The sequence below is a fragment of the Cynoglossus semilaevis genome, chromosome 17, assembly GCF_000523025.1.
Source record: "Cynoglossus semilaevis isolate Cse_v1.0 chromosome 17, Cse_v1.0, whole genome shotgun sequence".
In the NCBI taxonomy this organism is placed as follows: Eukaryota; Metazoa; Chordata; class Actinopteri; order Pleuronectiformes; family Cynoglossidae; genus Cynoglossus; species Cynoglossus semilaevis.
Window position 1 is genome coordinate 6,160,829 of NC_024323.1, and position 24,653 is coordinate 6,185,481.

General features: G+C 36.9%; 3 protein-coding genes across 7 annotated transcripts in view; 1 reads left to right on the forward strand and 2 right to left on the reverse strand.

Moving 5' to 3' along the window:
* camsap3 (calmodulin regulated spectrin-associated protein family, member 3) overlaps window positions 1–2,412 on the reverse strand; it is a 21,715-nt gene extending 19,303 nt beyond the window's left edge. For 2 of the 5 annotated variants that reach the window (XM_025064192.1, XM_017040704.2), the window contains exon 1: window positions 1,622–2,412. In XM_025064192.1, coding sequence (XP_024919960.1) covers window positions 1,622–1,754 — 133 coding nt within the window. In that variant the 5' untranslated portion in view covers window positions 1,755–2,412. The remainder of the gene's footprint in view (window positions 1–1,621) is intronic. The other 3 variants (XM_025064193.1, XM_008329609.3, XM_008329610.3) reach the window with 2 other exon arrangements.
* A 973-nt stretch (window positions 2,413–3,385) lies between these two features.
* Window positions 3,386–9,921, reverse strand: xab2 (XPA binding protein 2). Its single transcript, XM_008329613.2, has 19 exons — window positions 9,740–9,921; window positions 8,748–8,896; window positions 8,487–8,610; window positions 8,183–8,380; window positions 7,914–8,048; window positions 7,647–7,811; window positions 7,362–7,506; window positions 7,109–7,260; window positions 6,703–6,822; window positions 6,487–6,618; window positions 6,050–6,181; window positions 5,788–5,901; window positions 5,542–5,704; window positions 5,260–5,450; window positions 5,004–5,126; window positions 4,751–4,922; window positions 4,514–4,640; window positions 4,300–4,415; window positions 3,386–4,206 (listed from the first exon to the last, which is right to left on the reverse strand). Exons 1-19 carry the CDS (start codon window positions 9,773–9,775, stop codon window positions 4,145–4,147), a joined length of 2,556 nt encoding a protein of 851 aa, XP_008327835.1. The 5' UTR covers window positions 9,776–9,921; the 3' UTR covers window positions 3,386–4,144.
* Window positions 9,922–11,062: 1,141 nt separating this feature from the next.
* Window positions 11,063–21,533, forward strand: LOC112488405 (myosin heavy chain, fast skeletal muscle-like). The gene is made up of 32 exons (XM_025064517.1): window positions 11,063–11,146; window positions 11,464–11,513; window positions 11,615–11,837; window positions 11,941–12,084; window positions 12,177–12,333; window positions 12,569–12,596; window positions 12,689–12,800; window positions 12,883–12,975; window positions 13,062–13,125; window positions 13,701–13,799; window positions 13,888–13,991; window positions 14,086–14,224; window positions 14,328–14,446; window positions 14,548–14,697; window positions 14,811–14,906; window positions 15,018–15,149; window positions 16,003–16,015; window positions 18,123–18,214; window positions 18,297–18,368; window positions 18,479–18,620; window positions 18,831–18,869; window positions 18,954–19,072; window positions 19,212–19,408; window positions 19,482–19,665; window positions 19,755–19,920; window positions 20,011–20,135; window positions 20,254–20,433; window positions 20,492–20,617; window positions 20,710–20,880; window positions 20,980–21,098; window positions 21,163–21,244; window positions 21,330–21,533. Exons 3-32 carry the CDS (start codon window positions 11,634–11,636, stop codon window positions 21,516–21,518), a joined length of 3,657 nt encoding a protein of 1,218 aa, XP_024920285.1. The 5' UTR covers window positions 11,063–11,146; window positions 11,464–11,513; window positions 11,615–11,633; the 3' UTR covers window positions 21,519–21,533.
* The last annotated feature ends 3,120 nt before the right edge of the window (window positions 21,534–24,653 follow it).

Consider the following 24,653-nt stretch of genomic DNA (forward strand, 5'->3'; position numbering starts at 1 on the left):
TTTTTCCCTCTTCTTTTCTCCAACTTGTGGGCACTTTACTACACTGTACTAACACTAACACTTTACATTACTGGGGTCTTTCCTCTTTTCTTCCATCAGGATTGAAATAAAAAAGTCAATCAAATGTTGTATGTCAACAAAATGTATACACCACATACAGATGGGGTGAAGGATTATTTGCACAAAAAAGGCATTCCGCAATCTGCCGGTGAACTATCCAAAGTCAGTTTGCTTTCTCTAGCAAACCTAACAGAAAATGACTAAGTAAGATTAAAGAATAATTCAAAAAATAACTTTAACCATGTTAGATAAAACTATTGTCTTTTGGATTAGTTTGTCTTCACTATATAGCACAAATCAAAGATTGGAATAAAAATGGTGCTTTTTCTTATCATTTGCTTAACTGACCTTAAAACTGAGACACGATGCACAAGATGACAAGTGCAATTAATCTATGACGTTCAAGTGGAACACTGAAGTCATCTTGACATTACAGTAAACATGGTATCAGTCCAAGGAGTCGAGTCGAGTACAAAAACTGCACATATACAGTCAGTCTTAGTAGTCCTGTAACTTCACATGGTTGGTGACTTTGACCAGAGGGCGTGGCAAAGGTGCTTAACAGAGTGCACAGAAACTGAAACGGCGACCTGGACCTGCTAGGACTACCATTTGCCTAAGATTGTGCAACATTTAAGTTTAGTTGGAAAGCCAACAAGAATCAGACCTTTTGAACTGTGTAAGTGTAAACGGTGTAAAAATAATATATATAGAAAAATATATACTTTATAACCTGCTACAATATAACCATTGCTTATCTATGAAATGTGGTTTGCATTTATTACTTTTTACTTTGAGCTGTTTAAGGGATTTGCCTTACAATCAAGTGTAACAGTTCCCTCATGTCAGAGATATGTGGTGGGTTCTTTTTGGGAAAGAAAAAAGTTGACACTGCATAAAATAAGGTATTTCATGTAGCTGGTTGCAACAGAGACTGTGTTTGCATTCGATCTTATCTATATTAAGAAGACTCTTTAACAATGACTTCTCAGGATCACAACTGGCTTCTTTAGCACTTGATTTTAGAAACCACATTTTTTATGTTGGTTCATTTGAATATTAATATAAAGGTGTGTGTTGGTATCTCAGATGTAGGAAAACCAAATCAAAATATACCAAAGTACTCTGAAAATCCACAATTAACTTAGGATTTTAAATGTATGTATTGTTTACAAAAAAGAATGCCAGATAGCATATCTGGCCACTGTCTTACGGCTTGGAATAGGACAAATGAACTGGAATGACAAGGCCTAGGGAGGAGGCCCGTTTGTGGTAAACAAACATATATCTACAAAACGTGGCCACACGGGGCCTGGGAACAAATGACATGTGTCAAATAGAATGCATCAAGTGCACGGCCCCTTCCATTTGCTGCTCTTTGTGCTGAAAATCGCTGAGCCATACGCTTAAACTGCGGTTCCACTTCATGCATGTGCTTTCCGCTCCCCTGCTGACCAGAATATAAACATACTGCAGGACAACAGGAGGAGAGTGGTCCTAAAACGACCTCTTTTGAACAGAACTATAACTCATCAGGCCTGCAGCCTCTTCTCAAACCTACCTGCACTGCCGTAGGACTTTGCCAACAGCCAGCCGACACTTGCGCATATTTTCGCTCTATTGCTGTCATACAAGTCCAATGGTTTTATCTCTGGGACCACAAAAGACTTCCTCATGGTCGGAGAGTCCACCATAGCGAGTTTAGGGCAAAAATACAAAACAAGACAAATATTCAGGGAACCATCTCTTCGGCAGACTATTCCATTCGGCGTGGGCTTGGATTACGGATATGGGTGAAGGTTTTCACGGGAAAATATCCGTCACGCTGTAGATTCGAGCAGCTTCGAGTCCTTCTCCGTGTGTCGTTATTTTTGCTATTAAAATATTCCTCACAAGCAAAGCAGACCCACGAACCGTCGGGTTGAGGAGAAAATCGGCTATTCCTGTTTCTTTGCCCTACTTTGTCGGCTTGCTGTGATCCCACCTCACTGTACTGAGCTTTGCCGATGAGTGACGCTCAGGTGCGCCAGACAGACGTCAGTCACTAATCCAAACCTCCAATAGAAAATTAGTCTGGGCAAAGAGGGCGGGATATCCCTGAGCAAGGCACAGAGAGCAGTAGTGGAGGTGAGTATTTCTACTACAGGTGCATTCACAGTTGCGCAGGTGACATCCAAATGATGCTACGGAAAATAGGAGTATTGACTTTTGGGAATGTGCTCTTCCAGTTTGTTTTCCGTTACAGTGTTCCCTTACTATAGTGTGTTTTGACCCTTCACCTTATGGGTAACTTTCAGGTTTTTTTCAAGGCCTGATTGAGTTTTTTTACAAAAACGGAAGTCCAGGTGCTGTCCAACATACTAACCATACTTAATTTTAACAAATAATAATTAACATCGTCTGAATTTATCTTGTTTAATTATTATTAATTTATTCAACATATTTTCACATTATTTGGGATTATGTTGGTATTTCGTTATCAGTATCTTGTCATCAGAACTGCTAAATTGATTTATTGCACTGTTTTCCATTGGCAATGAATAATATTCCATTATATCCCAGGATATTGTTAGGGTTCTAAAAGCTCTAAAACATATATTTAAAAGTCTAAGTGCATCAAAATAAAATGCCTTAATGGTTTATGGTGTTAATACTCTGATTTCTTGAGCATTACATAGTGCGTTGCATCTTTGGTGAAGGTGTGCACGTTTAAAACAGCTGATCTATGCATATAATGTTTTACATTTCTGTTTTAGTTGAATAAATCGTCTTTTAATAAAGAATTTTACCTTGTTTAATCATGTTGTCATAACCACAACTCTTTGTACTTATCTACTGCATATGAAACAGAGTTCACACTAAAGTTTAAGCATTACATTGTTGCCTATTTTTTTGACTTATCAAACCTTGTGCACATTTGTAATTCAACAACAAATAAAAAAGGAAAGCTCGTTATGGTCATGGTATCTACCACAGAATACTTTTCAAATAAAAAACATGTTTAAGAATGTTTGTCATTAAAACAGCGTAAAAAGCTGAAATGGGAGCACAGTCATTCAACAAATGTTGCGTGTGTTTACTTCAAATGTACTATTTGTTTTTAATTCCATTTTTGTTTCAGGACCATCTGCATTGGAAATGTGAAATCCCTAGTGACCATCACATGATGTTGCTCAAAGTTCCAAGAGCTCTCCAGGTCCCCAATGCAGTAACTCTGTAGGATTATCCCTCAGCAATTTTAATCTAATTATAAAAGAGACCATTTTGTTCTAGTCAGTACCAGAACAGTTCAGCAAATTAAAAGGTACCATTCAATGGGCAGGAATTAGTACAAAGTGTGTTTAATCAAACCAAGTGAAGTTGATCAAAATTTGGTTGCTGGACTTAAACGATTAGCTCCTAAGATTTCTTTTAAAATGTTGTATATAATATTATATACATGCAACATTATTAAATACAACCTCAATTGTGATATGAGCTTTAGACCAATTCACATTAGTTGTTCATTGTTTAATGTTCTTCCTTACACTCCATCATTTTGACAAAATTTACAAGCAATACTTGTTTGGAGACTGACCAGTATGTTATGAAACCTTTTTTAAACTACCAGCCTCATTTGAAGACACACCTACTGGAGTAATGATCCACAAGTCAACATGACGCATGTAAGCGAACTAGTGAATGCTCCCTGTTCAATCTATGCTCCACCCCAATGTTTTGAGACAGGGCCACAGTGAAAACTCTGCATTTTTAAGATGTACAAAAATATTTTGTCATTGTAAGAAATATGGCGTAGAAACAAAGTAATACATGTTTTAAGATATATTGTGACAAGTATTTTCTTGAAAACTACTCAACTAAAACAATTACCATAATACATAAAAAGACTGACATCTAGTGGCTTATGTAGGCAACATAACTACGTCTGTGCCGGTCTCTGACTTCTGGTCTTATAAAAAAAAAAATAGTGTGGATAAGTGGATACCACTAATGGATACATTGCTTAAAAAGTCTGTCTTCTTCTCCAATGGTCACCAGTAGAATCCAAAGACTAGATCTTAAGAGATTTCAATAAGGAACATTTTTATTCATCTTTCAGGCCACCGAAGACAGCTGTTGGGACACTTCTCTGTTCAAGTTGCACTTCTGTAAAGATTTAAGAAGGGACAATTACTTCGCTCATAATCTGAAATGAAACATGTCTGCAACATGTCAATGTAAGCTGTGTAGGACCCTTACCCTCTGGTTCTTGATCTGCATCATCAGCCTCATTATCATCGTCATCATCAATGTCAATCTCATCAGGATTGGCTTGTTTGGATAACTCAGCCAATTCACTTCGAGAAGTGTCACTTCTACAAAAACATACAAATAAATCATTCATTATCATATTGGGCTTCAGAAACAGCTTCCAACTGTGAAATTTTTTAAATGTAAGCTAGCAGTCACAGACCTAACAAACAGGATCTTCTCTTTGGGCTTTGGTTTGTCCTTCTCAGCTTCTGCAGCAAGCTGATGTGCTTTCTGCTCCAACATTTTCATGTCATCGACTCCTGTCTGGCCTGGAGCAAGATCTGACACTAGAGAGATTACAAATAGGGGTCCCACAGGGAGAGAAATTAATTAAGAGAGGATTTGGAACATCAGTGTAGTACTTATCAGACAAACCAACCAGTATGAGGTCACTCACCAGTGCCAGTGGCACTTGTTGTGGCCTTCAGCATCTGAGAGGACATGAAGTTAACTTGGGTGTTGTACGTAGCCTGTACACTGCGTTTGATCCTCAACATTTCTCTAATCGTGTCTTCATTTCCATGGCGAATCTCAAATTCTTTCCAGGTTTGCCAGAAGTTAGAGGTCACCTAATAGGTCAGACCCAGAAAATAAGTATAAAACATCCCTATGATTGACAATGAAACAGGTAGTTGCTGTAGCTAACTCACCCTTGGATCACAGATTTGAGAGCAGTAGGAGTAGATTGCTCTGGCACGATCAATCTCACCCAGCTTACTCTCCATGTCAGCAAATCGAAGACACATATCCCTCGCATGCTCATCAGGAAGCACCTGGTTAAAAAAAAGCATTAGTTTAATTTTTTATTTCAAAATAAAAAACAATTTGTTTGAATTTTCATGCATCATCAGAAACAAATATACGACACATCACAAAATAAATCAACAATATCTAAGTAATATTTACCTCAATAGATTTCTGATATATTGCTCTGGTATATGTTACACCATAAATTTCCGCTGCTCTCTTGATGTAGATATTGAACATGTGATGTCTTTCCTCAGTTTCAACTGCTTGTGTTGCTCTTTCATACACAGCCATGGCATGTCTCGCTAATCCATACTCTTCTTCCAACTTTGCATACAACAAGTAAATAGCTACAAAAAGAAAAAATCATTTAAATACAACAAATAATTGTTGAACAAAAATACAAAAAAAAAAGAAATTGATTTTAGTATTGCAACTCACTCTTTGCAAACTTTGCAGGGCAACCATCTAGGGCTTGTTCAAACAAATCTCTGGCTCTTTCCAGCTTCTTGCCCCCGTACCGGTCAATGAACTTGGTGAGGTAAGTGTTCCAGATATCATACACATTTGGCCACTTAAATAATGCGATACCTCGCTCATATGCCTAAATGAAGTGACACCGAAAATGTTAACCAATGAAATTGTTCACAGAAATATAATGTTTGTGGACGTGTGGTGGGTTATTACTTTGAAGCTTTCCTCAAAGTAGTTGTGCTCTTCAAGAAACATTGCATAATTGATGACGATCTGTGGCGTTGCAATGTGGAGGTCAATAATGCGGTCATAAACTGCTTTTGTGGACTGAGATTAAGAAAACAGACAATGGTTAAATATGGCATTATTAGCATAAACAATTACAAAAGGTAATATAAGAAACTCACTTTAAAGTTATTTCATCTAGTGCTTAAGATAACCTAAAATCATTATATACATTTGTCATGATACATACCTGGAATGAGCCAAGACTTTCCTCTAAGTCTGCCAGCATAGACCAGACTTTTAAAGACTTGTAGACTCTGTTTTGAACTGGCTCAGATGAATCAAAGTACTCAGCTTTCTTCGATGGAATGGCTGTAGCTTTCTAAATTCAAATTAGTCCAAAAAACAAAAACTGGTATTTTAAAAAATGTATCCACAATCACCAAAACACACTCTTTACTAAGGGTTTGTTTTAAATATATTTTATTCTCATATTTCTATGTTTAGGATGAATTTAATTTGACTATACAGTGTAAATACAACTAAATATGGTGCAGACAAATATGCAGGAGATGGCAAATATCAGCCTATGCTGTAGTTTTACACTCCTGCCACTAGGTGTTGTTAAACATCTTTGGTGGTTGCAATTTACCTATTACTATGACTACTGGTGGTTTATAGTCTCACCCTCAGTATACGTAGTGCTTGATCATAGTTTTCATGGCGTAGCTCCATTTCTCCATATTCACACCATACGGCAGCAAGGTCATCCACCTGCTTGTAGTTCACCTTGGTAGCCTTTTCAAAGATCGTCCTGGCCTATGTGAGAGTCAAGTAAACAAGACATAAAAACACTGACACACAATTGATCAATGTAAATAAATGTAGACCTCTTTTACTTACATCATCCAGCTGCTCATTTTCTTCATAAAATTTGGCAAAAGAGACCCACAGCGAATGAGGCTTTCCTGTGGATTTAATTGCATCCACAGTCTGAACTGCCTCGGTATATGTGTTGATTATCTGCCAAAAAAGGAAAACTCAAGTCAATATTAATTGACAATAAAACACCAATATAAGGTTAATCCAAGATTTTTGTTCTAAATGATAGTTTACAGTATATGAATATTAAGTGTAAAAAATATATATAAAATATTTTTCTTACAGCTAAGCAAGAATATTGCAGTACTACGTTGTCAACGATTCATACAATTGAACAAATTAGCAGTAGAGGCCAAAAGAACTGTCATCTTGGCCTTTACTGCTACCATAACCACTAAACACCATACACATCAATACATTAACTTACCTGCCGTGGATTGCCATCGTACAATTTCACTCGCTTGTGCCATTCATGTACGTTGTGTGGGTTCTGCCTAAGGAGGACACTGTTCAAGAGGAGAGGCCTCCGAGCTATCAATTGCTCAAAGCGGGCCAGTCTGAGCTCCAGGTCTACATCATCTAAAAAAAAAAAAAAAGAAAAATACAGCATATGCAAGATGAGAAACTTTTTGTAAATTGTACACACTTGAATTGATTATGGTCAATGAATCCACACATGCCATCTTCATCTTGCCCCAGCTCAGCAGTAGTCTCCATCTTGGAGGCAATCATGTTCTCCTCAAACTGAGCATAGTTGTCAAATACTTGTGTGAAATCCCTTACAGTTACCACTGTAAGGATGGCTTCCTCATACACATCACGAGCCTGAGAAAATACAGTCAGTCAGTAATTCAAAGGAGCACATTGAATCTTATGCTAAATTGTCATATGGCATTAACAGAAAATGAGTAAAGAAAGAATAAAATATAAAAAAAAAAACACAGAAGCAATTAGGTGAAACATACCTTTTCAAAGTGACCACTCCGAATGTAATAGTCAGCTAGAGAGCACCAAAGTTTTCCCAGTTGGTCTGTAAAGCGAGTGAGGCCTCCCCTGATAATGGCGCCGACATTCAAAGATGTCACTTTATCAGGGTTCTGGGAGATTAGCTCACACAGTTCATGCCAAAGCTGTTAGAAAAAAAAATGGAGAAACCACGTTTCAATTTAGTATAAAGCAAATAAACACTGTAAACAAAAACATTAAGATGATCTTGGCAAAATAGACATTACCTGGTAGTTTGACTTGCCCTCTTTCGAGACAAAATTTTCATCATTGACAACAGCTGCTAGCCGCACAGCTGCTTCATCCAAACGGCCAACAGACCGTAAGTAGTCAATGTATTCCTCTGTGTTTTCTGGAGAAAGCTATAAGGGGAAAAGAGGAGGAGAAATCCATTTTAACCCCAATAATTAGCTTCTTGTCTCGCGCTAACAACTTCATTCATGTTGTCTATTGTTTTTATCAATAAAATTTTGCTGTTTCTGTAAATCCCCCTCACCTTAAGATACCTACGATACACTCGTATAGCTGTTTCAGGTAGGGGCAGGTTGCGAACAAAACGGAGATACAAAGGCCAGATGCGTGGATGCTGTGTAACAGGAAGAGCTCTGAGTGCACGGTCAAATGTACGTCGACTTCGTGTGATCTTACACTGAGATACAAGGAACTGGCAATAATCCAGCCATATTCTAGGCATCTGGTTTAAAAAACAAAACAAAAGGTGTTAGTTTCAAACAGCATTTACAAAAATGTGTTGTTATAGTATAGTTATAACATTTAAACAGATACTGAGTTATTATTACCTTGTGCATAAAAACCAGAGCCCTTTCATGACAGTTATTGACCTCTTCATAACCTGGATCAGTGACACATTTCCCTTTGACTTGTTTACGTCGTTCTCTTAGATAACTGTACCACAGCTTATAACTGTATTAAAAAAAAAGGAACATGAAGTGCTTAACGTCAAACCTAAAAACAGGCTTAATATGCATATTAAATTTCCAATAACATAAGTTATTTTTGTTGCATGCCTTAGTATAATTTTTCTTCACTGTGTTACTAACCTTCCGGGCAACTCTCTCAGAGCCCGTTCATAGATTATATTCAAGGTTGATTTCGGTCCATTTTGTTTGAATTCAATGTATCGCAACCAGCACTTGACTGAGTAGGGGTTCCTAATAATCTCCTCTTCATAAGGCAGGTCATCATCCTCCTAAAAAGCAGAAGAGACAAAAAGTGCAAAGCCAACACTGTTTTTTATTTCTTGAAATTTCAAAAATACAATTAAAATGTAATTTCAGTTTTGACGCTTTGATGCTCTCCTAATTAATGAACAAACGTGTCACATGCCTGTGATGGATTCTTACAGTACAACTCATTCTGACCTTCTCTATACTACAACAACTAATAATAATAATAATAATAACTAATTGCTTGTCAACCTGACAACGTGGAAAACCACAATCATTACGTTTTCAATTCCTTTTTCCATCACCAATGTTTCTATAGTGTGCCGCGTCTTACGTTTGTGTCTTACAAAATTTTGACCGTCAATCAAACTACCAAAATTAGTTTAAATTAATACATAGATCTAGAAACTACTATATTATCGTATTTAGTACAAACATTTTGCAAGGTATGACTAATTTCTGACTGTACAGAATGGAAGACAGAGTTTAACGGTACATATACATTTTGAGTAAAATACATGAAAGACTACTAAATGAGAGAATGAAAATGAAAGATTTGTATTTGTCATTTGGGCCACGAATATAAGAATCCGTTAAGGGCTTTCCGATTAGCATGCTAAAGCTAAATTAGCACAGTAACGTAGATACGGCAATGGTAATCAAAATTCACATATCTAAACAATACCCCTAAAACCACAATATATGAATGTACTTTAAAGTAAAAAACAACAGGTCTTCCTCTAGATAGCACAGTAACTTTAACCTCTCAATTCGCAGCAAGCTAACACTATGGCTACATCTATGGCTAACACACGTTTCCAGCAACTTCATGGATCAATGCGTCTGTAAAGAGAAAATCAACTTACGAACAATACATCAGCTTTCCCGTTTACCGGCACCATTTCTTTAAATATGAATGTGGAAAAGGATTGCAAAGGAAAACAAAACTGCAAAGTTTTATACAGCTAAGAGCTAACGTGCAGAAAACGTCTTTTTTTCTGAATACTTCCGGTGCACCACTACCGTCACGAAATGCGTCACAAGTTGAACTTCTGTTAGCCTCTATTCACAATGTAAAGATTCTTGTTTGTTCTTTAAAAAAAAAGTCCTGTCAAAATAATAATAAACAACTGATGTGCGAGATTAGCGCTGGACCCGTTATCCATGTCTATTTGATGAATTGATATATTTTTATTTAATCTCGCTCTTTCTCTCTATATGTAGTATATTGTTTTACCCAACACACCATTATATAAATAGATGGTTAGCAGCTGTTTATGGAGGATTATGTATATGCCTTTTGAAACCTATGTCAACAATGTGTTGAGTTTGTGTAGTTTCTGAAGGAGAGTTAGGTTCCATAGCAGCAACAAAGTCCTTTGAGACCCCAGGACAAAAATCTTTTGATATGCAAGTTGGACTTAATATAGTTCGTATCTCATTCAGGATGGCAGGCACATTTCTAGACCTTTTAAGGTGAGGGTTACAAGCAGTTGAACTTTATGAAAAGCCCTTACATTTGATTTTATTACAGGAACATGAGATGCGTCAGTGGTCTGCAACTATATACCAGTGGCACTTGGGGGCTTCTCCAAAAGCAAGTTCCATTCCTGTCTAGGGAGATGTCTAATTGCATTAGGAAATAGAGACAACTTCTTATTATAAAATAATGAAGTCCCTTCAGAGAATGCTGGGCTCTGAATTAATAAAAAACTTTAAATTATTAACAAGTAAATGGTTTGGGGTTATGAATAGTGCATCATACGTTTGGAGAAACATTTTACAATTGATTTTAATGCCTTTTTTGTAAAAAAAAAAGTATTAATGTAAATTCTTGAACTCTTTAAAAATGCATTTTAATGCAAATAGAATCAAGTAAGTTGCAGTGCACATTGTTATTTATTAACAGTGATGAAATTACTGTAAGGTCCAACTTCATGAGTGCTGCTATACACTAGGAATGGATATTTCTTTAGTGTATGGAATCTTTTTTATATATAAATTTACTTTAATTTTCTATTTATTATTTGGGTAATTTCACAAAACCTGCTTTGTTTAGTTTATGTTAAGTTTTATGGCTATTTTGAGCATCTTGCAATGTAATATCTTGGACAAAAAAGCTAACCAAAATCAGCAATGTCTCAAGATGGGAGTTGCAATGTCAAAGAGGCTTGAACAAATCCAGTGACAGGCTCTTGCTGACCAGGCAGTTGCAGCCTCTATAAAAGCAGTAGACTCAGGCTCCTCTGAGAACTGACAGGCATCCTACACAGGTAAGTGCTTTGTGTATGTTTCTTTAAATCTAAGTGGCAGTGTTAAAACTTTTTTTTCATAGAACATAAATAATTTAGGTTTATTGAATGCAAGATAATTATAAATAAATATTTTTAAAATAATTTTATTTAAAAACACTTCTTATAAAATATATAGTGTAAAACCTAAATGTTTTATGAGGAAAAAACCCAATTAAGTTAAGGAATATTAAATTCATGTTACAGAAAAAACAATCTCTTAAGCTCTTGAAAATATATAAATATTAATTACTTATTACTATATGCCACAAAACCAATACCAGTCTTTTTCACTAAAGGCATCCTTGGACAACTTTACATCTGTGCCACTCAGTAGGGATAAGAGTAGGTAAGACAGATCTACAACAAAATCCCGTCTAATAAAAAATAACATTAACACCACTATAGTTATTCAAAATTGATTTGGACTGTTGTGATTTTGCATTTCAGGTCCACCTAAAGTGCAACCATGAGTACAGACGCGGAGATGGAGCAGTATGGCCCCGCAGCCATTTACCTCCGAAAGTCAGAGAGGGAGAGAATTGAGGCCCAGACGTCTCCATTTGATGCCAAGACTGCATACTTCGTCACTGATCCTGATGAGATGTATGTCAAGGGCAAACTGGTGAAGAAGGAGGGTGGCAAAGCCACGGTGGAGACAGGAACTGGAAAGGTAATGTAATTTATTATTTTTCTTTATCTGTGTATGTATGTATGTCTTTAAATTTGGTAAAAGTGTTGTAACATATGCTCTGCACCTGACTTTTCCATGTTAGTCTGTCACTGTGAAAGAGGATGACATCCATCCCAGAAACCCTCCCAAGTTTGACAAGATTGAGGACATGGCCATGATGACCCACCTCAATGAGCCTTGCGTGTTGTATAACCTCAAAGAGCGTTATGCATCATGGATGATCTATGTAAGTGAACACAGGGAGGAAAAGCTATTATCTCTTACAAACCTCCAAAGAAGTAAAAATGTAAAAGTAATGCCTTTTTCACTCTTGCCTAGACCTACTCTGGCCTGTTCTGTGTCGTGGTGAACCCCTACAAGTGGCTTCCCGTGTACGATCAACAAGTCGTTATCGCATACAGAGGCAAGAAGAGGATTGAGGCACCACCCCACATCTTCTCCATCTCTGACAATGCCTATCAGTTCATGCTCACAGGTACATTGAGGAAGAAGTGAAGGTATTGTTATAATGATGAACACAATTTATAAAAACCTTAAAAAAAAGTTTGGAAGGAATAAAACTCTTAGGAATAAAACATGAAATTACCAACTGTGAACCAAAGCTGACTGCTTTTTTTTTTTCACTTAGTCAAATTAGACTCTAACTAAACCAAATTTATATACATAAAACTAAAAGCCAGCTGATTTTATAAATATATTTTTTATTTTAGATCGTGAGAACCAGTCTGTCCTGATCACGTGAGTAAAATAAAAATAGTTGTGCATGGAGTTTTTTATTTTTATTATATCATTTAGTAACTACAAAACAAAAATATTCCTTTTATCCCCAGTGGAGAATCTGGTGCCGGAAAGACTGTCAACACCAAGCGTGTCATTCAGTACTTTGCAATGATTGCAATGACCTCATCAAAGAAAACAGAGCCAACACCTGGCAAAATGCAGGTATAGTTACTGTGAGTGAAAATATTATGAACACATTGAGTACATTGATACAAAATACTCTAAATTTAATGTCTCTTTGTAGGGTTCGCTGGAAGATCAAATCGTTGCAGCCAACCCTCTACTGGAGGCCTATGGTAATGCCAAGACAATCAGAAATGACAACTCCTCCCGTTTTGTGAGTGGAACAACAAAATGCATTTCATCTACCCTTTATAATGTCAATCTGTACAGAGTCATGCTAACAATGGTGTAAATGTTTAGGGTAAATTCATTAGAATTCACTTCGGCACCACTGGCAAGCTGGCTTCTGCAGATATTGAAACTTGTAAGTAGTCATTTTCTTTTTAAATAATTTGTGGAAAGTAATATTTTTTCTTAGAATATAGTAAACCATTTAATGTTCTATTATTCCATTTAAATCATGAAGAGAATACTATCACTGAAAACCAACATCAATTATGTTATACAAGTCTGCCAATTTCCATCTTTCATGTCCCTCACATGTTCAGCAATCCTAGTTAGTTCAGTGGTAACATTAAAAAAAATATTATTAGTCCCTTATTAGTCCCACCATTATCAACCCACACAGGCTGCCACAGGAGCCATTGTATTGTGCCTCCTGTAACAGCAAGTATGTGGGGCTTGAAACCAGGATCTTCTGTCTGTAAGGCAGGCATGATAACCTAGGCACAATAGAACCAACAGCATCATTTGTCTATTTACTATGGGAAGGGTTGAGCCCTCAGCTGCTTTGCCCTCCATATATGGCACTCTCACACACAAGACATCTTGACATTGATTCTCTTCTTGTTTTTAAATAATAGTGCTTTATTTTAAGGTTATTTAGGTAATCTATTATTATAATGTATTCATTGCCTTAAACTAATTTGCTTACCACAGATCTGCTGGAGAAGTCTCGTGTCACCTTCCAGCTGTCTGCTGAGAGGAGCTACCATATCTTCTATCAGCTGATGACCGGCCACAAGCCTGAGCTGTTGGGTAAGAATGCAAGGAATCAATACAAATAAAAATTAAAAAATACAACACAGGTAAACAAAGGTTAATTTATTTTATTTTATTTTTTCAGAGGCTCTTCTGATCACCACCAACCCCTATGACTATCCAATGATCAGCCAGGGTGAAATCACTGTCAAGAGCATTGATGACGTGGAGGAGTTCATTGCAACAGATGTAAATAACAAAGTTAATTAATTAATCGTTTTTAGATTAAAGCATTTTTGGTGAAATGTTCCAGGTTTCATATGTTTTTTTATGTCTAATACAGACTGCTATTGACATTCTGGGATTCAGCGCAGAGGAAAAGTTGGGCATCTACAAGCTGACTGGAGCTGTGATGCACCATGGCAACATGAAATTCAAGCAGAAGCAGCGTGAGGAGCAGGCTGAACCTGATGGCACTGAGGGTAAATTTGATAATGAGATCTAAAGAAAATATTTAACCATGAATATTACAAAAATGTAAATAGAATTAGATTTAATTAACTCAAATTTTTGTCTTGCCTGAAGTTGCTGATAAAATCGCCTACCTTTTGGGCCTGAACTCAGCTGATATGCTGAAAGCTCTGTGCTACCCAAGAGTCAAGGTCGGAAATGAGATGGTGACCAAAGGTCAGACCGTCCCACAGGTAAAAAAAAGAGCCAAGAATACATAAAATTTTACTATATATATGACATTTCTGTACTTCCTATGTACTGTAAGCTTACGTTTATTGTGTACCAATCTTAGGTGAACAATTCAACCATGGCTCTTTGTAAGTCAGTCTATGAGAAAATGTTCTTGTGGATGGTCATCCGTATCAATGAGATGCTGGACACAAAACAGGCCAGGTCTTCTTTCATTGGTGTGCTGGATATCGCTGGATTTGAGATCTTTGATGTGAGTAGTAGAACAAAGTACAAGTAGTTCAACAGTTCCCATGGAGTTCTGCTTTTTGAAATTTCCCTTTCATTATCTGTCAGCACTAACACCAAAATTCTCTCCCTGCACAGACTGAGGAGGACAAGAAGAATGTCTCTAGACTTCAGGACCTGGTGGACAAGCTGCAGCTCAAAGTCAAATCTTACAAGAGGCAGTCTGAGGAGGCCGTACGTAGATCTTATAAATACATTGTTATAGTATACAGTTTGGTTTTAGGTAATAATTACTATCATTACTTTTCTTCTAACTAAGTCTGTACACACCTAATCCTTTTACAGGAGGAACAGGCCAACACCCACCTCTCCAGACTGAGAAAGATCCAGCATGAGATGGAAGAGGCTCAGGAGCGTGCTGACATTGCTGAGTCACAGGTCAACAAGCTGAGAGTGAAGAGCCGTGATGTTGGAAAGGTAGGAAATGTAATTTTGCTGACCACTGCCATATATTACTTTTTAGAAAATAATTATGAGCAAATTTGCCATTTCACATTGTATTAGAGGTTTACATTTATTTTATGCCACGGAGTAATTTGCCACTTTCAATTCTCACATCATAAAAAAGAAAAAAAAATGTTTTGTTGAACAACTTGATGTCTGAATTTAAATATTTGATGGTGGTTTCTGATTTTTCTTTTTTCTTTTTGTTTTTAGTCTGATGCTGAGTAAGAGTCGCCACCCTGTTGAGAGCCCTTTCCACCCAATTCATAAAATATGAATCAGTTGTTGAGGCCTTTCAATGTTTCAATAAATACCATGCTTGTTTCTGAACTCTGTTGTTTTATTAATAATAAATGAGTGCTAAAAAATAACAGGTCAAAAATAAAAGCAATAAGAAGATTAAGAAGATCCAAAATTTAACTGATGAATATGTTTTATAAGCAAAATATTCTGTAGATTGCTCAAAAGACCAATCTAAAGAGAAAGACGGGGAGCGCAAACACACAGACGCAAACACACAGACGCAAACACACGGACGCAAACACACAGTTACTGGCATTGGTTGCCATTTAAGATCACACACCATTAGCAAATTTTCTGCAGCTCAACATGTACGTTTTCAGTGAGGCTAAGCAAGTCAACCATAAATGTAAGGTCTCTGCGGTCAGATTGTAAAATGGCAACGGACCCTGCAGATTTATAGATGCACTGCATCATGGTTTTTTTGTCACCTCCTCCCATCAAAGGAGGTTGCACACAATGTTATTTATCTATGTCAACAACTTATTTTTAACAGCTCACCAACTGCTCTCTTGCCCATTTACAGAGTTATATAACAGGTGAGTGAACTTTTATGGTTAATAGTTTTGTTACAGCAACATGAGATGGACAAGAGCTCTGTAACTGTAGACCCAAATATTTGGAGGGCAACTACAAAACAAATCTTCATACAGGCATCCTAACCATATTAACATGTTGCCCAGTCTATTAATAAAATGCTTTAATTCTAAAGCATTTTGAAGTTTTAAAGCATAACTAAGCTCTATGAAAAACCAATTTAACATCATTTTTAAGAATTATATTATGTACCTGAAGTTAGCTCAGTAGTTGTAAAGAAGATAGTTAGATAGATAGTTGAGATAGTTGAGTGAATATAGAAGTTAATGTGTTCCTAATTACTACATTAGGATGAGGGATGTGTTCAAATGGAAACATGGAAAATCTGGTTTTCAATTTATTTCATACGATGCAGAAAACCCTAAATAAAACTGTGGGAGCATCTGTCAAAATGAACACAACAGTTGTACTTTGTGTTCTGTGGCTCTTTGGGGGACAATAAAAGAATAAAAAACAAACAATCACAAAAATTTGATCAGCGTCATCTTTGCACATTTGTAATTTTTAGTTCATTTGAAAGGTTCTGAACAGATGTACAATGAATGATGACCAACTATTGCACCATCATGCATTTTAACTGAAGCTACCAAACTAATTTCAAAGCAGTATTTGTCTACCAAGAACATTACTCAATTGAGATTCAATTCTTATTTTCAGAACTGATAGTTCACACTCTACATGCTACATGTTACATCTGAAACCCACGTATAAGACACAGACACACTGGTGCACTTTGACATGTGTAGAAAAAGAATTGTTTGACATAAAAATATATTTAACTCACTACATTTGAATCCATAGACTTTCAATGACATATAAGAGTTGCTTTTGTTATTTTGGGTTGGTATGACCTTCAACATTCTAAATATTTACAATGAATCATATTTTAGCGCTGAGGTTTCCTAACTCCATCACTACCCTCAGATTTTCATTTTACATGACTATGTATGGTGTAATACTGTACATAACTAATCCTTAGTTACCATGTGAACTATGACCCATGACTTTCACCCATCGTATACATCTTTTTGTTTGGTTGGGGAGAATTTGGAATGAAAAAAACAAAAACAAACCATTTGGAAAACTTTGGAAAGCATGTTTAGTAATGTATTTAATACAATTCACAGGCTGAATATTTCCATTCGAGAATCAATGGGTGGGTTTGACCCATTGATTCCAAGTCTGTGCAGAGTTTGGTATTGAAATTGATCTTGGAAGTGATGCTAGATTTTCCCTTCAGTCAGTCGCATCAATCTCTTCAAATTAAAGGATGCCTGTTTTAATTTCCAAATAAAACCTTAATGTTATTTAAGAGCAAAGCATTTCTGGTGTTCATTTAACTGAGTTGGCAGTCTTTTTAAATTTGCTTCCAGTAGTCACACAACACCATCTGCTTGATTTTAATTCAAAGTATTACAGACACTTATGTCCTGTAACTATACACCAGTGACATTTTAATGCTTCTCCAAATTTAAATCCCATCGCTGGGTGCCATATAAAAAATACCAGGACAGGGATGTGTGCCATGGACTGTGACAACTTAAAATCATTTATCATGGTGTAACATGATTTATTAGAATGAATAAATGATGTTTGATGGTTTAGTTCTGCAATTTTGCCATTCAATTTTTTGTGGACTTAACTAATTAATAAATCCAAGTTAATAACATAAAAATAGACACAATATTTCTTTAGAAGACATTTAAAGGATATGGATTTTTCAAACTTTTACAAAACTACAATATTTCTTTAGAAGACATTTAAAAATATCTTTCACTTTTTTGGACACAACCTAAAGAACAAATATGAAAGATAGCATATTTTACAAAGATGGTTTGCTGCAGTAAAAGATAAAGGTAAAGGTAATTTTAGAGGTATTTAATTAAGATCAAGATAAGTTAAGATGATGTCATTCTGTACTGTAAGGTATGTTTTTCATCAATATGTGGCCCTTGAATTGTATCTAATATTTTACTTTAAATTGTAAATTAAATTGAAAACTGAATAATATATGCATATGCACTGAACATATCACTTTCAACCCCCAAGGTGTCAAGCAGAAGTTAGAGAAGGAGAAGAGCGAGTACAAGATGGAAATCGATGACCTCAGCAGCAACATGGAGTCTGTGGCCAAGGCTAAGGTAAGTGTTTTTTAAGGGGCCAATAATAATATTATTATTATCAGTCTCTAGATGCAATTGAATACTCTTCTTTTGGTATCAGGGCAACTTGGAGAAAATGTGCAGAACTCTTGAAGACCAGCTTAGTGAGCTCAAATCCAAAAATGATGAGAATGTCCGCCAGCTGAATCAAAGGCAGATATTGCTCTTAATTTCAAAACATTATTTTTCAAAATTAATAAATAAAAAAACAAGAGTTCTAATTAAGTCAGTCGACCAAGCTAGGACCTTCTATCAAAAACAAAGCAAATCATAAGACATATTGTGTGTTTTCCTCAGGGCAACCTGGAGAAAATGTGCAGAACTCTTGAGGACCAGTACAGTGAGCTTAAAGCTAAAAATGATGAGAATGTCCGCCAGCTGAATGACACTAATGCTCAGAAAGCAAGATTGCAGACAGAGAACGGTCAGTCACCCTGAAAGAGTATTACAACATGTAATATGGTTTATTTGAAGAAAAAACACCAATATAAAAAAATAACTAGAAAATGTCTTCCTTAACACACATGATCACTTTGTTATTCAGGTGAGTTCTCACGTCAGCTTGAGGAAAAGGAGGCTCTTGTTTCCCAGCTGAACATTAGTGCACATAAGGCCAGACTGCAGACAGAGAATGGTAAGCCACTTTTAAATTAAGAAATAAAACATTAGTGCCTTTTATTATGAATGAAATTTCACAATCACTAAAATGATTCCATAGGTGAGTTCTCACGTCAGCTTGAGGAGAAGGAGGCTCTTGTTTCCCAGCTGACCAGAGGCAAACAGGCCTTTACTCAGCAGATTGAGGAGCTGAAGAGACTCAATGAAGAGGAAGTCAAGGTATGGGATGTTTGTATTTATTTATAATTTGTTGAATTTCAAGCAGTATCTAAGTATAACACTGGTAAACATTGTTTAAAAAACCCAAGATACTTTTTAAAAGATATGTTCAATATGACATTGAGATTTTGTTAAATAGGCCAAGAATGCCCTGGCCCATGCAGTTCAGTCTTCCCGCCATGACTGTGATCTGCTCAGAGAGCAGTTTGAGGAGGAGCAGGAGGCCAAGGCTGAGCTTCAAAGAGGAATGTCCAAGGCCAACAGCGAGGTGGCTCAGTGGAGAAGCAAATATGAGACTGATGCCATCCAGCGCACTGAGGAGCTGGAGGATGCAAAGCAAGTCTTTTTTTTTATTATTCGACTGCATTAGCTGTTATTTTCTTTCAATTAACAAATAATTGAAAAACAGGAAGAAGCTTGCCCAGCGTCTCCAGGAGGCTGAGGAGGCTGTTGAGGCTGTTAACTCCAAGTGTGCCTCTCTGGAGAAGACCAAGCAGAGGCTGCAGGGTGAGGTTGAGGACCTCATGATTGATGTGGAGAGAGCTAATGCTCTGGCTGCTAACCTTGACAAGAAACAGAGGAACTTCGACAAGGTAATAATCGATCCCTAACCCAGCACAGTCATTCTCTTTATTTTGTTTTGAAGTTAAGATCTTATTCTAAATGATCTTGATCACTGTAGGTCCTTGCAGAGTGGAAACAGAAGTATGAGGAGGGACAGTCAGAGCTGGAAGGAGCCCAGAAGGAGGCCCGCTCTCTGAGCACTGAGCTGTTCAAGATGAAGAACTCCTATGAGGAAGCTCTGGATCATCTGGAGACCATGAAGAGGGAGAACAAGAACCTTCAGCGTATGTTAATCAATATTGTTATTAGATATAACACATGTAGATACAATTAAGTTGAAGTTCTCTGACCTTTTTTATTTTTGCACTTTACAGAGGAGATCTCTGACCTGACTGAACAGATTGCTGAGACTGGAAAGAGCATCCATGAACTGGAGAAAGCCAAGAAGACTGTGGAGACTGAAAAGTCCGAAATTCAGTCAGCCCTGGAGGAGGCTGAGGTATGACATCAATAATGGCACTACTAAAATATGTTTTATTTTCTATGATTTTAATAAATCAACCAGAAGTAATCCAGCATAAACACACATGATTTCATTTTTTCTAAACAAATTACAGGGCACACTGGAGCATGAGGAGGCCAAGATCCTCCGTGTTCAGCTTGAGCTCAACCAGGTCAAAGGAGAAGTTGACAGGAAGCTGGCAGAGAAGGATGAGGAAATGGAGCAGATCAAGAGGAACAGCCAGAGAGTGATTGACTCCATGCAGACTACTCTTGATGCTGAGGTCAGGAGCAGGAATAAATATAATTATTTCTACTGTATATTACATTTTGTTATTTTCTTCAAACATCTAGAACACCAGTCTCCTGAACACAAAGAAGAAGCTGGAGTCTGATCTGGTCCAAGTCCAGGGTGAAGTGGATGATGCTGTTCAGGAAGCAAGAAATGCTGAGGAGAAGGCCAAGAAGGCTATCACTGATGTGAGTTTTTTAAAGAATGCTGCATTTTATGTCTTAATTTCATTGTAAAGACGAAAATGGATCAAACAAAAAAAAATCATATCAAATATTAGGCTGCCATGATGGCTGAGGAGCTGAAGAAAGAGCAGGACACCAGTGCTCACTTGGAGAGGATGAAGAAGAACCTGGAGGTCACAGTGAAGGACCTGCAGCACCGTCTGGATGAGGCTGAGAACCTCGCCATGAAGGGTGGCAAGAAGCAGCTCCAGAAACTGGAGTCCAGGGTATGAACTGTATAAAGTCTTATCAAAATCATTTTTGAGGTGTATTGAAGTTTTGCTGTGAGAAATGGGTTGTACTTCTTTGTGCATAACACATCACAGGTGCGTGAGCTGGAGTCTGAAGTCGAGGCTGAGCAGAGACGTGGCGCTGATGCTGTTAAGGGAGTCCGCAAGTATGAGAGGAGAGTGAAGGAGCTGACCTACCAGGTAAGTGTTACCAGAAATCACAAAAATTTCTTTTATCATCTGTCAACGCTTGCTCTAAAACAAATTTCTGCACAGACTGAAGAATGTCAACAGACTTCAGGATCTTGTTGACAAGCTGCAGCTCAAAGTCAAGGCTTACAAGAGGCAGTCTGAGGAGGCCGTAAGTCCTAAATCATTTGCCACATTTAAATGCACACCTCTAATTTGATCATAAGTAAGTCAGTACAATCAAAGTAATTTTACAGGAGGAACAGGCCAACACCCACCTCTCCAGACTGAGGAAGGTCCAGCATGAGCTGGAAGAGGCTCAGGAGCGTGCTGACATTGCTGAGTCCCAGGTCAACAAGCTGAGAGCCAAGAGCCGTGATGTTGGAAAGGTAATTTTTAAAAACATATCTGTATCTGAAAACAAGCTCATTCTTCTCTGTTGGTGATCCTGAAGTTTGCCTGAATATTTGCTCTAATGCACTGTTCTAAAGTATGCAAAGTAAAACATTCTATTTTTAATGCTTTTTGTTTCCTTCCTTTTAGAAAAATACTTTACTTTAACCACACAACTTTATGTTCTCTCTCTCCTTATATTAGATTTCCCAGAGGATTACAGCTGCTTGGCAACATGCAGTTGAAATCTGTATCAGATATCTGAGACATGTGGAAGCTGCAAAAATAAACCAGTCACATTCTGAATCTCCTCCAACTGTAAAGCCCAGTGCGTGCTGTGGTCTCAAAATGAATCAGACATGGTTGCCAATCAAAAGGCCCATCAATTTTTACAATCATCGCATAAGCCTGTATGTTTATTGGAACATTTCAATTAATATATAATTGGCTACAAATTAATTACCTTTATATGTGACACCAATTGCAAGCCCATTAGTAACTATTTTTGAAGAAAATATTTACATCAAATAATTATAGTTAAACTCATTATACAGTAGTTAAAATCTTAGACTTTGAAGCCTGGGCAGAGAATGTATATATGATACGTAAGAATGTAAAACGGAAACAACTGACACAATGCTGACAGGGATATTTTGGGACTTTACAGTTAGTCATTGATACAGTACAGTACTCATTGTCATTCTATGTCAGATAGGCTCACACAAACGACTTAGGATAAGCTCGGTTTTCTACTATTTAAAGTTATCTATTTTGTATATGCTCCACAAGGGTAGGGTAGCAGAGTGACACATTTTATGATGCGATTTTACTAAGAAATGCGGTTGGTTGTTTGGTTACAGCTCCCAACAAAAAGTTCTGACCAAAGGTTTGTGTGCTTTGTCTGCTACCTCTGCCGACAAAAGAGAGCAAATCCATAAACTTTTTGGCGAGAACTTGAGTCCAATCGCTCTTTTCAGACAGCAAGGAAAGACAACAGGAAACACAAGCAGACGGGTTTGGAGACATTTACTTAATTCAATAGCTCTTTGGCGAGGTGCTTGAAATGGGCGACCAGCTACTGGTAGCTTGCAAGTGATGCGTTGGAGACTCCTGCGCTAAAGGTTCGGAAGAATGCAACCACACCACTGCCGCTACATACTAGCTACTCTGTAGCCTGTCCTCTTGGTGTTTGAACGGATGACAGGTAAAACTTAGTAGCAATTCAAAACAGTCACTGATTTTACGATCAGTACTGATGCCCAACACAGCTTATTCATAAACACAATGTCTGAAGGCTTAACCAAACCGAATCGGGGCTCACAATAAATGTCATACATAATGTCATACATAAACTTCATTCAACAGCACTAAGTCAAGTGTTTGAGTGACATTTGAAAACGTTATGCACCACAGTAGTATGAAGGACCCTCAGGTCTGGGTTTGAGGGTCGGTATAATACACATTTTCTGTGAAAAAAAGTGTTTCTCATATCAATATCAAAATTAATAATGGTGATAGATAATGGTAATTATTACAAAAAATTACTTATCCTTAGTAAAAGGCCACAGATAGAATCCCTGGTTCCATTAGACCACCTGTTGATGTATTTTTGAATGAGATTCTTTATGGCCACTAGTCTAAGATGTCCAGCCCCTGGAGCTGAACAAGTGTGCTCCTGGTTCCAATCACTAGCCAGAGTGGAGAAAGACATTGAAATAAGGACAATGCAAGAACAATCTATGTTAAATGAAGAATAATCTTCCTAAGAAGAAGGATGATACATTTTAGGTTATAACCAATTTAAAGAAAGACCTCTTTTTCTTTTCAAATATTTTTGTACAGTCTTTAAATATATCTTTCCTTCTAGGCCAAATCCAAATCACTGATACCCCCTCCCCTTAGCTAGCTTAGATTTATTTTTGACCAAGGCAATATCGTGTGATCTGCTGATAAAGTAGGAAATAGGACAAGCTTACGCGAAAGATGGAAATGAAAGTTGATCCTGGACATGACCTGAGAAATACCCCTCATTAAATAATTTGTCAGTCACTGAATCAGTCATCGGCCCTTCTTTTCCACCCTGACTCTCTTCCAATCCTCTTAGTAAAGCATTAACAGTATTCATGACTACATATTCCTGGTATTATTTCATCTGAGTGGGCAGTCATTTAAAAACCTCCTTCCAAAAGGATCCAAACACTTGAACAGCATTAAGAGTCTAATGCTGACCAGCAGACCAGCAGTCAAATCTTATTTTAAATATCTGAAAGATGTGTATCCTGTAATTATATCCTAGTGACATTATAATGCTTCTTCAAATTTACTTTAATGGATTATAATTTAGAGCTCATTAATGTTTAATTTTGTCTAATTGCTTTTAACAGTTTTTGACAAAAAAAATCCATATTACTGCAATTATAATCCATAAAACATAACTAAATACACATCAACCTTTCATACGTATTGATATATTCTTTGCTCTGAACTCTAAACTGTAAGAAAGTGATATCAAACATAAAAAGCTTAAGCAACGCTGTCTTTGGTACATTTCTGTGGACCTTATATGTCACTGACATTTTAAACACTTCCAGACTCCTCCTCCAGGGACAAAATGGTAAACTTTATTTTTGCTTATGGGTTGTAGCACAGATGACGTTTAAAGGTGACACCAAAAAACTGTTAGTCAGAAGAGTCTATTTTTACTCTCTTCAATAAAGAGTTAAATACAAAAATAAAAAATAAGGAATAATAAATATAAAAGGGATTAAATGTCCACTTTAATCTCTTACTTTTTTATTCCTTATTTTTTAATTTTGTATTTAACTCGTTATTGAAGAAAGTAAAAACAGACATTCATTCACAAGAACGTGTACGCATCCTTCAATATTTTCCATCTTTTTATTTTAATGAGTAAATCTAACCCAAATGTATGAATCTTAAATTATATATATTACCACTATACTGTTTAAAAACCTGAGTGACATCTAAGCACAGCAAGGCATTTCTAAAACAAGTTGACTTAAAAAAACTACTGTGACCTTTGACCTAACTTGAATAGCACATCTGACAAATGTTATTTAGGTCGGTTGAAAACCTTTGACCCCACTTAAAAGGCAACTGTGCAGCACATGTTGACACAATGGCCCACCTACCTACGGAGACCACATGGCTGCCATTTCTCAAGGTCG

Bases quoted from the DNA above. Each gene is read 5' to 3' on its own strand.
- xab2 (XM_008329613.2), bottom strand. From the start codon at position 9,775: ATGGTGCCGGTAAACGGGAAAGCTGATGTATTGTTC. The intron at 8,897-9,739 runs GTAAGTTGATTT...TCTGCTTTTTAG, and splicing joins GGAAAGCTGATGTATTGTTC to GAGGATGATGACCTGCCTTA. The intron at 7,507-7,646 runs GTATGTTTCACC...GTATTTTCTCAG, and splicing joins GGAGTGGTCACTTTGAAAAG to GCTCGTGATGTGTATGAGGA.
- LOC112488405 (XM_025064517.1), top strand. From the start codon at position 11,634: ATGAGTACAGACGCGGAGATGGAGCAGTATGGCCCCGCAGCCATTTAC. The intron at 13,800-13,887 runs GTAAGAATGCAA...TTATTTTTTCAG, and splicing joins CCACAAGCCTGAGCTGTTGG to AGGCTCTTCTGATCACCACC. The intron at 18,369-18,478 runs GTCCGCCAGCTG...CGACCAAGCTAG, and splicing joins AATCCAAAAATGATGAGAAT to GACCTTCTATCAAAAACAAA.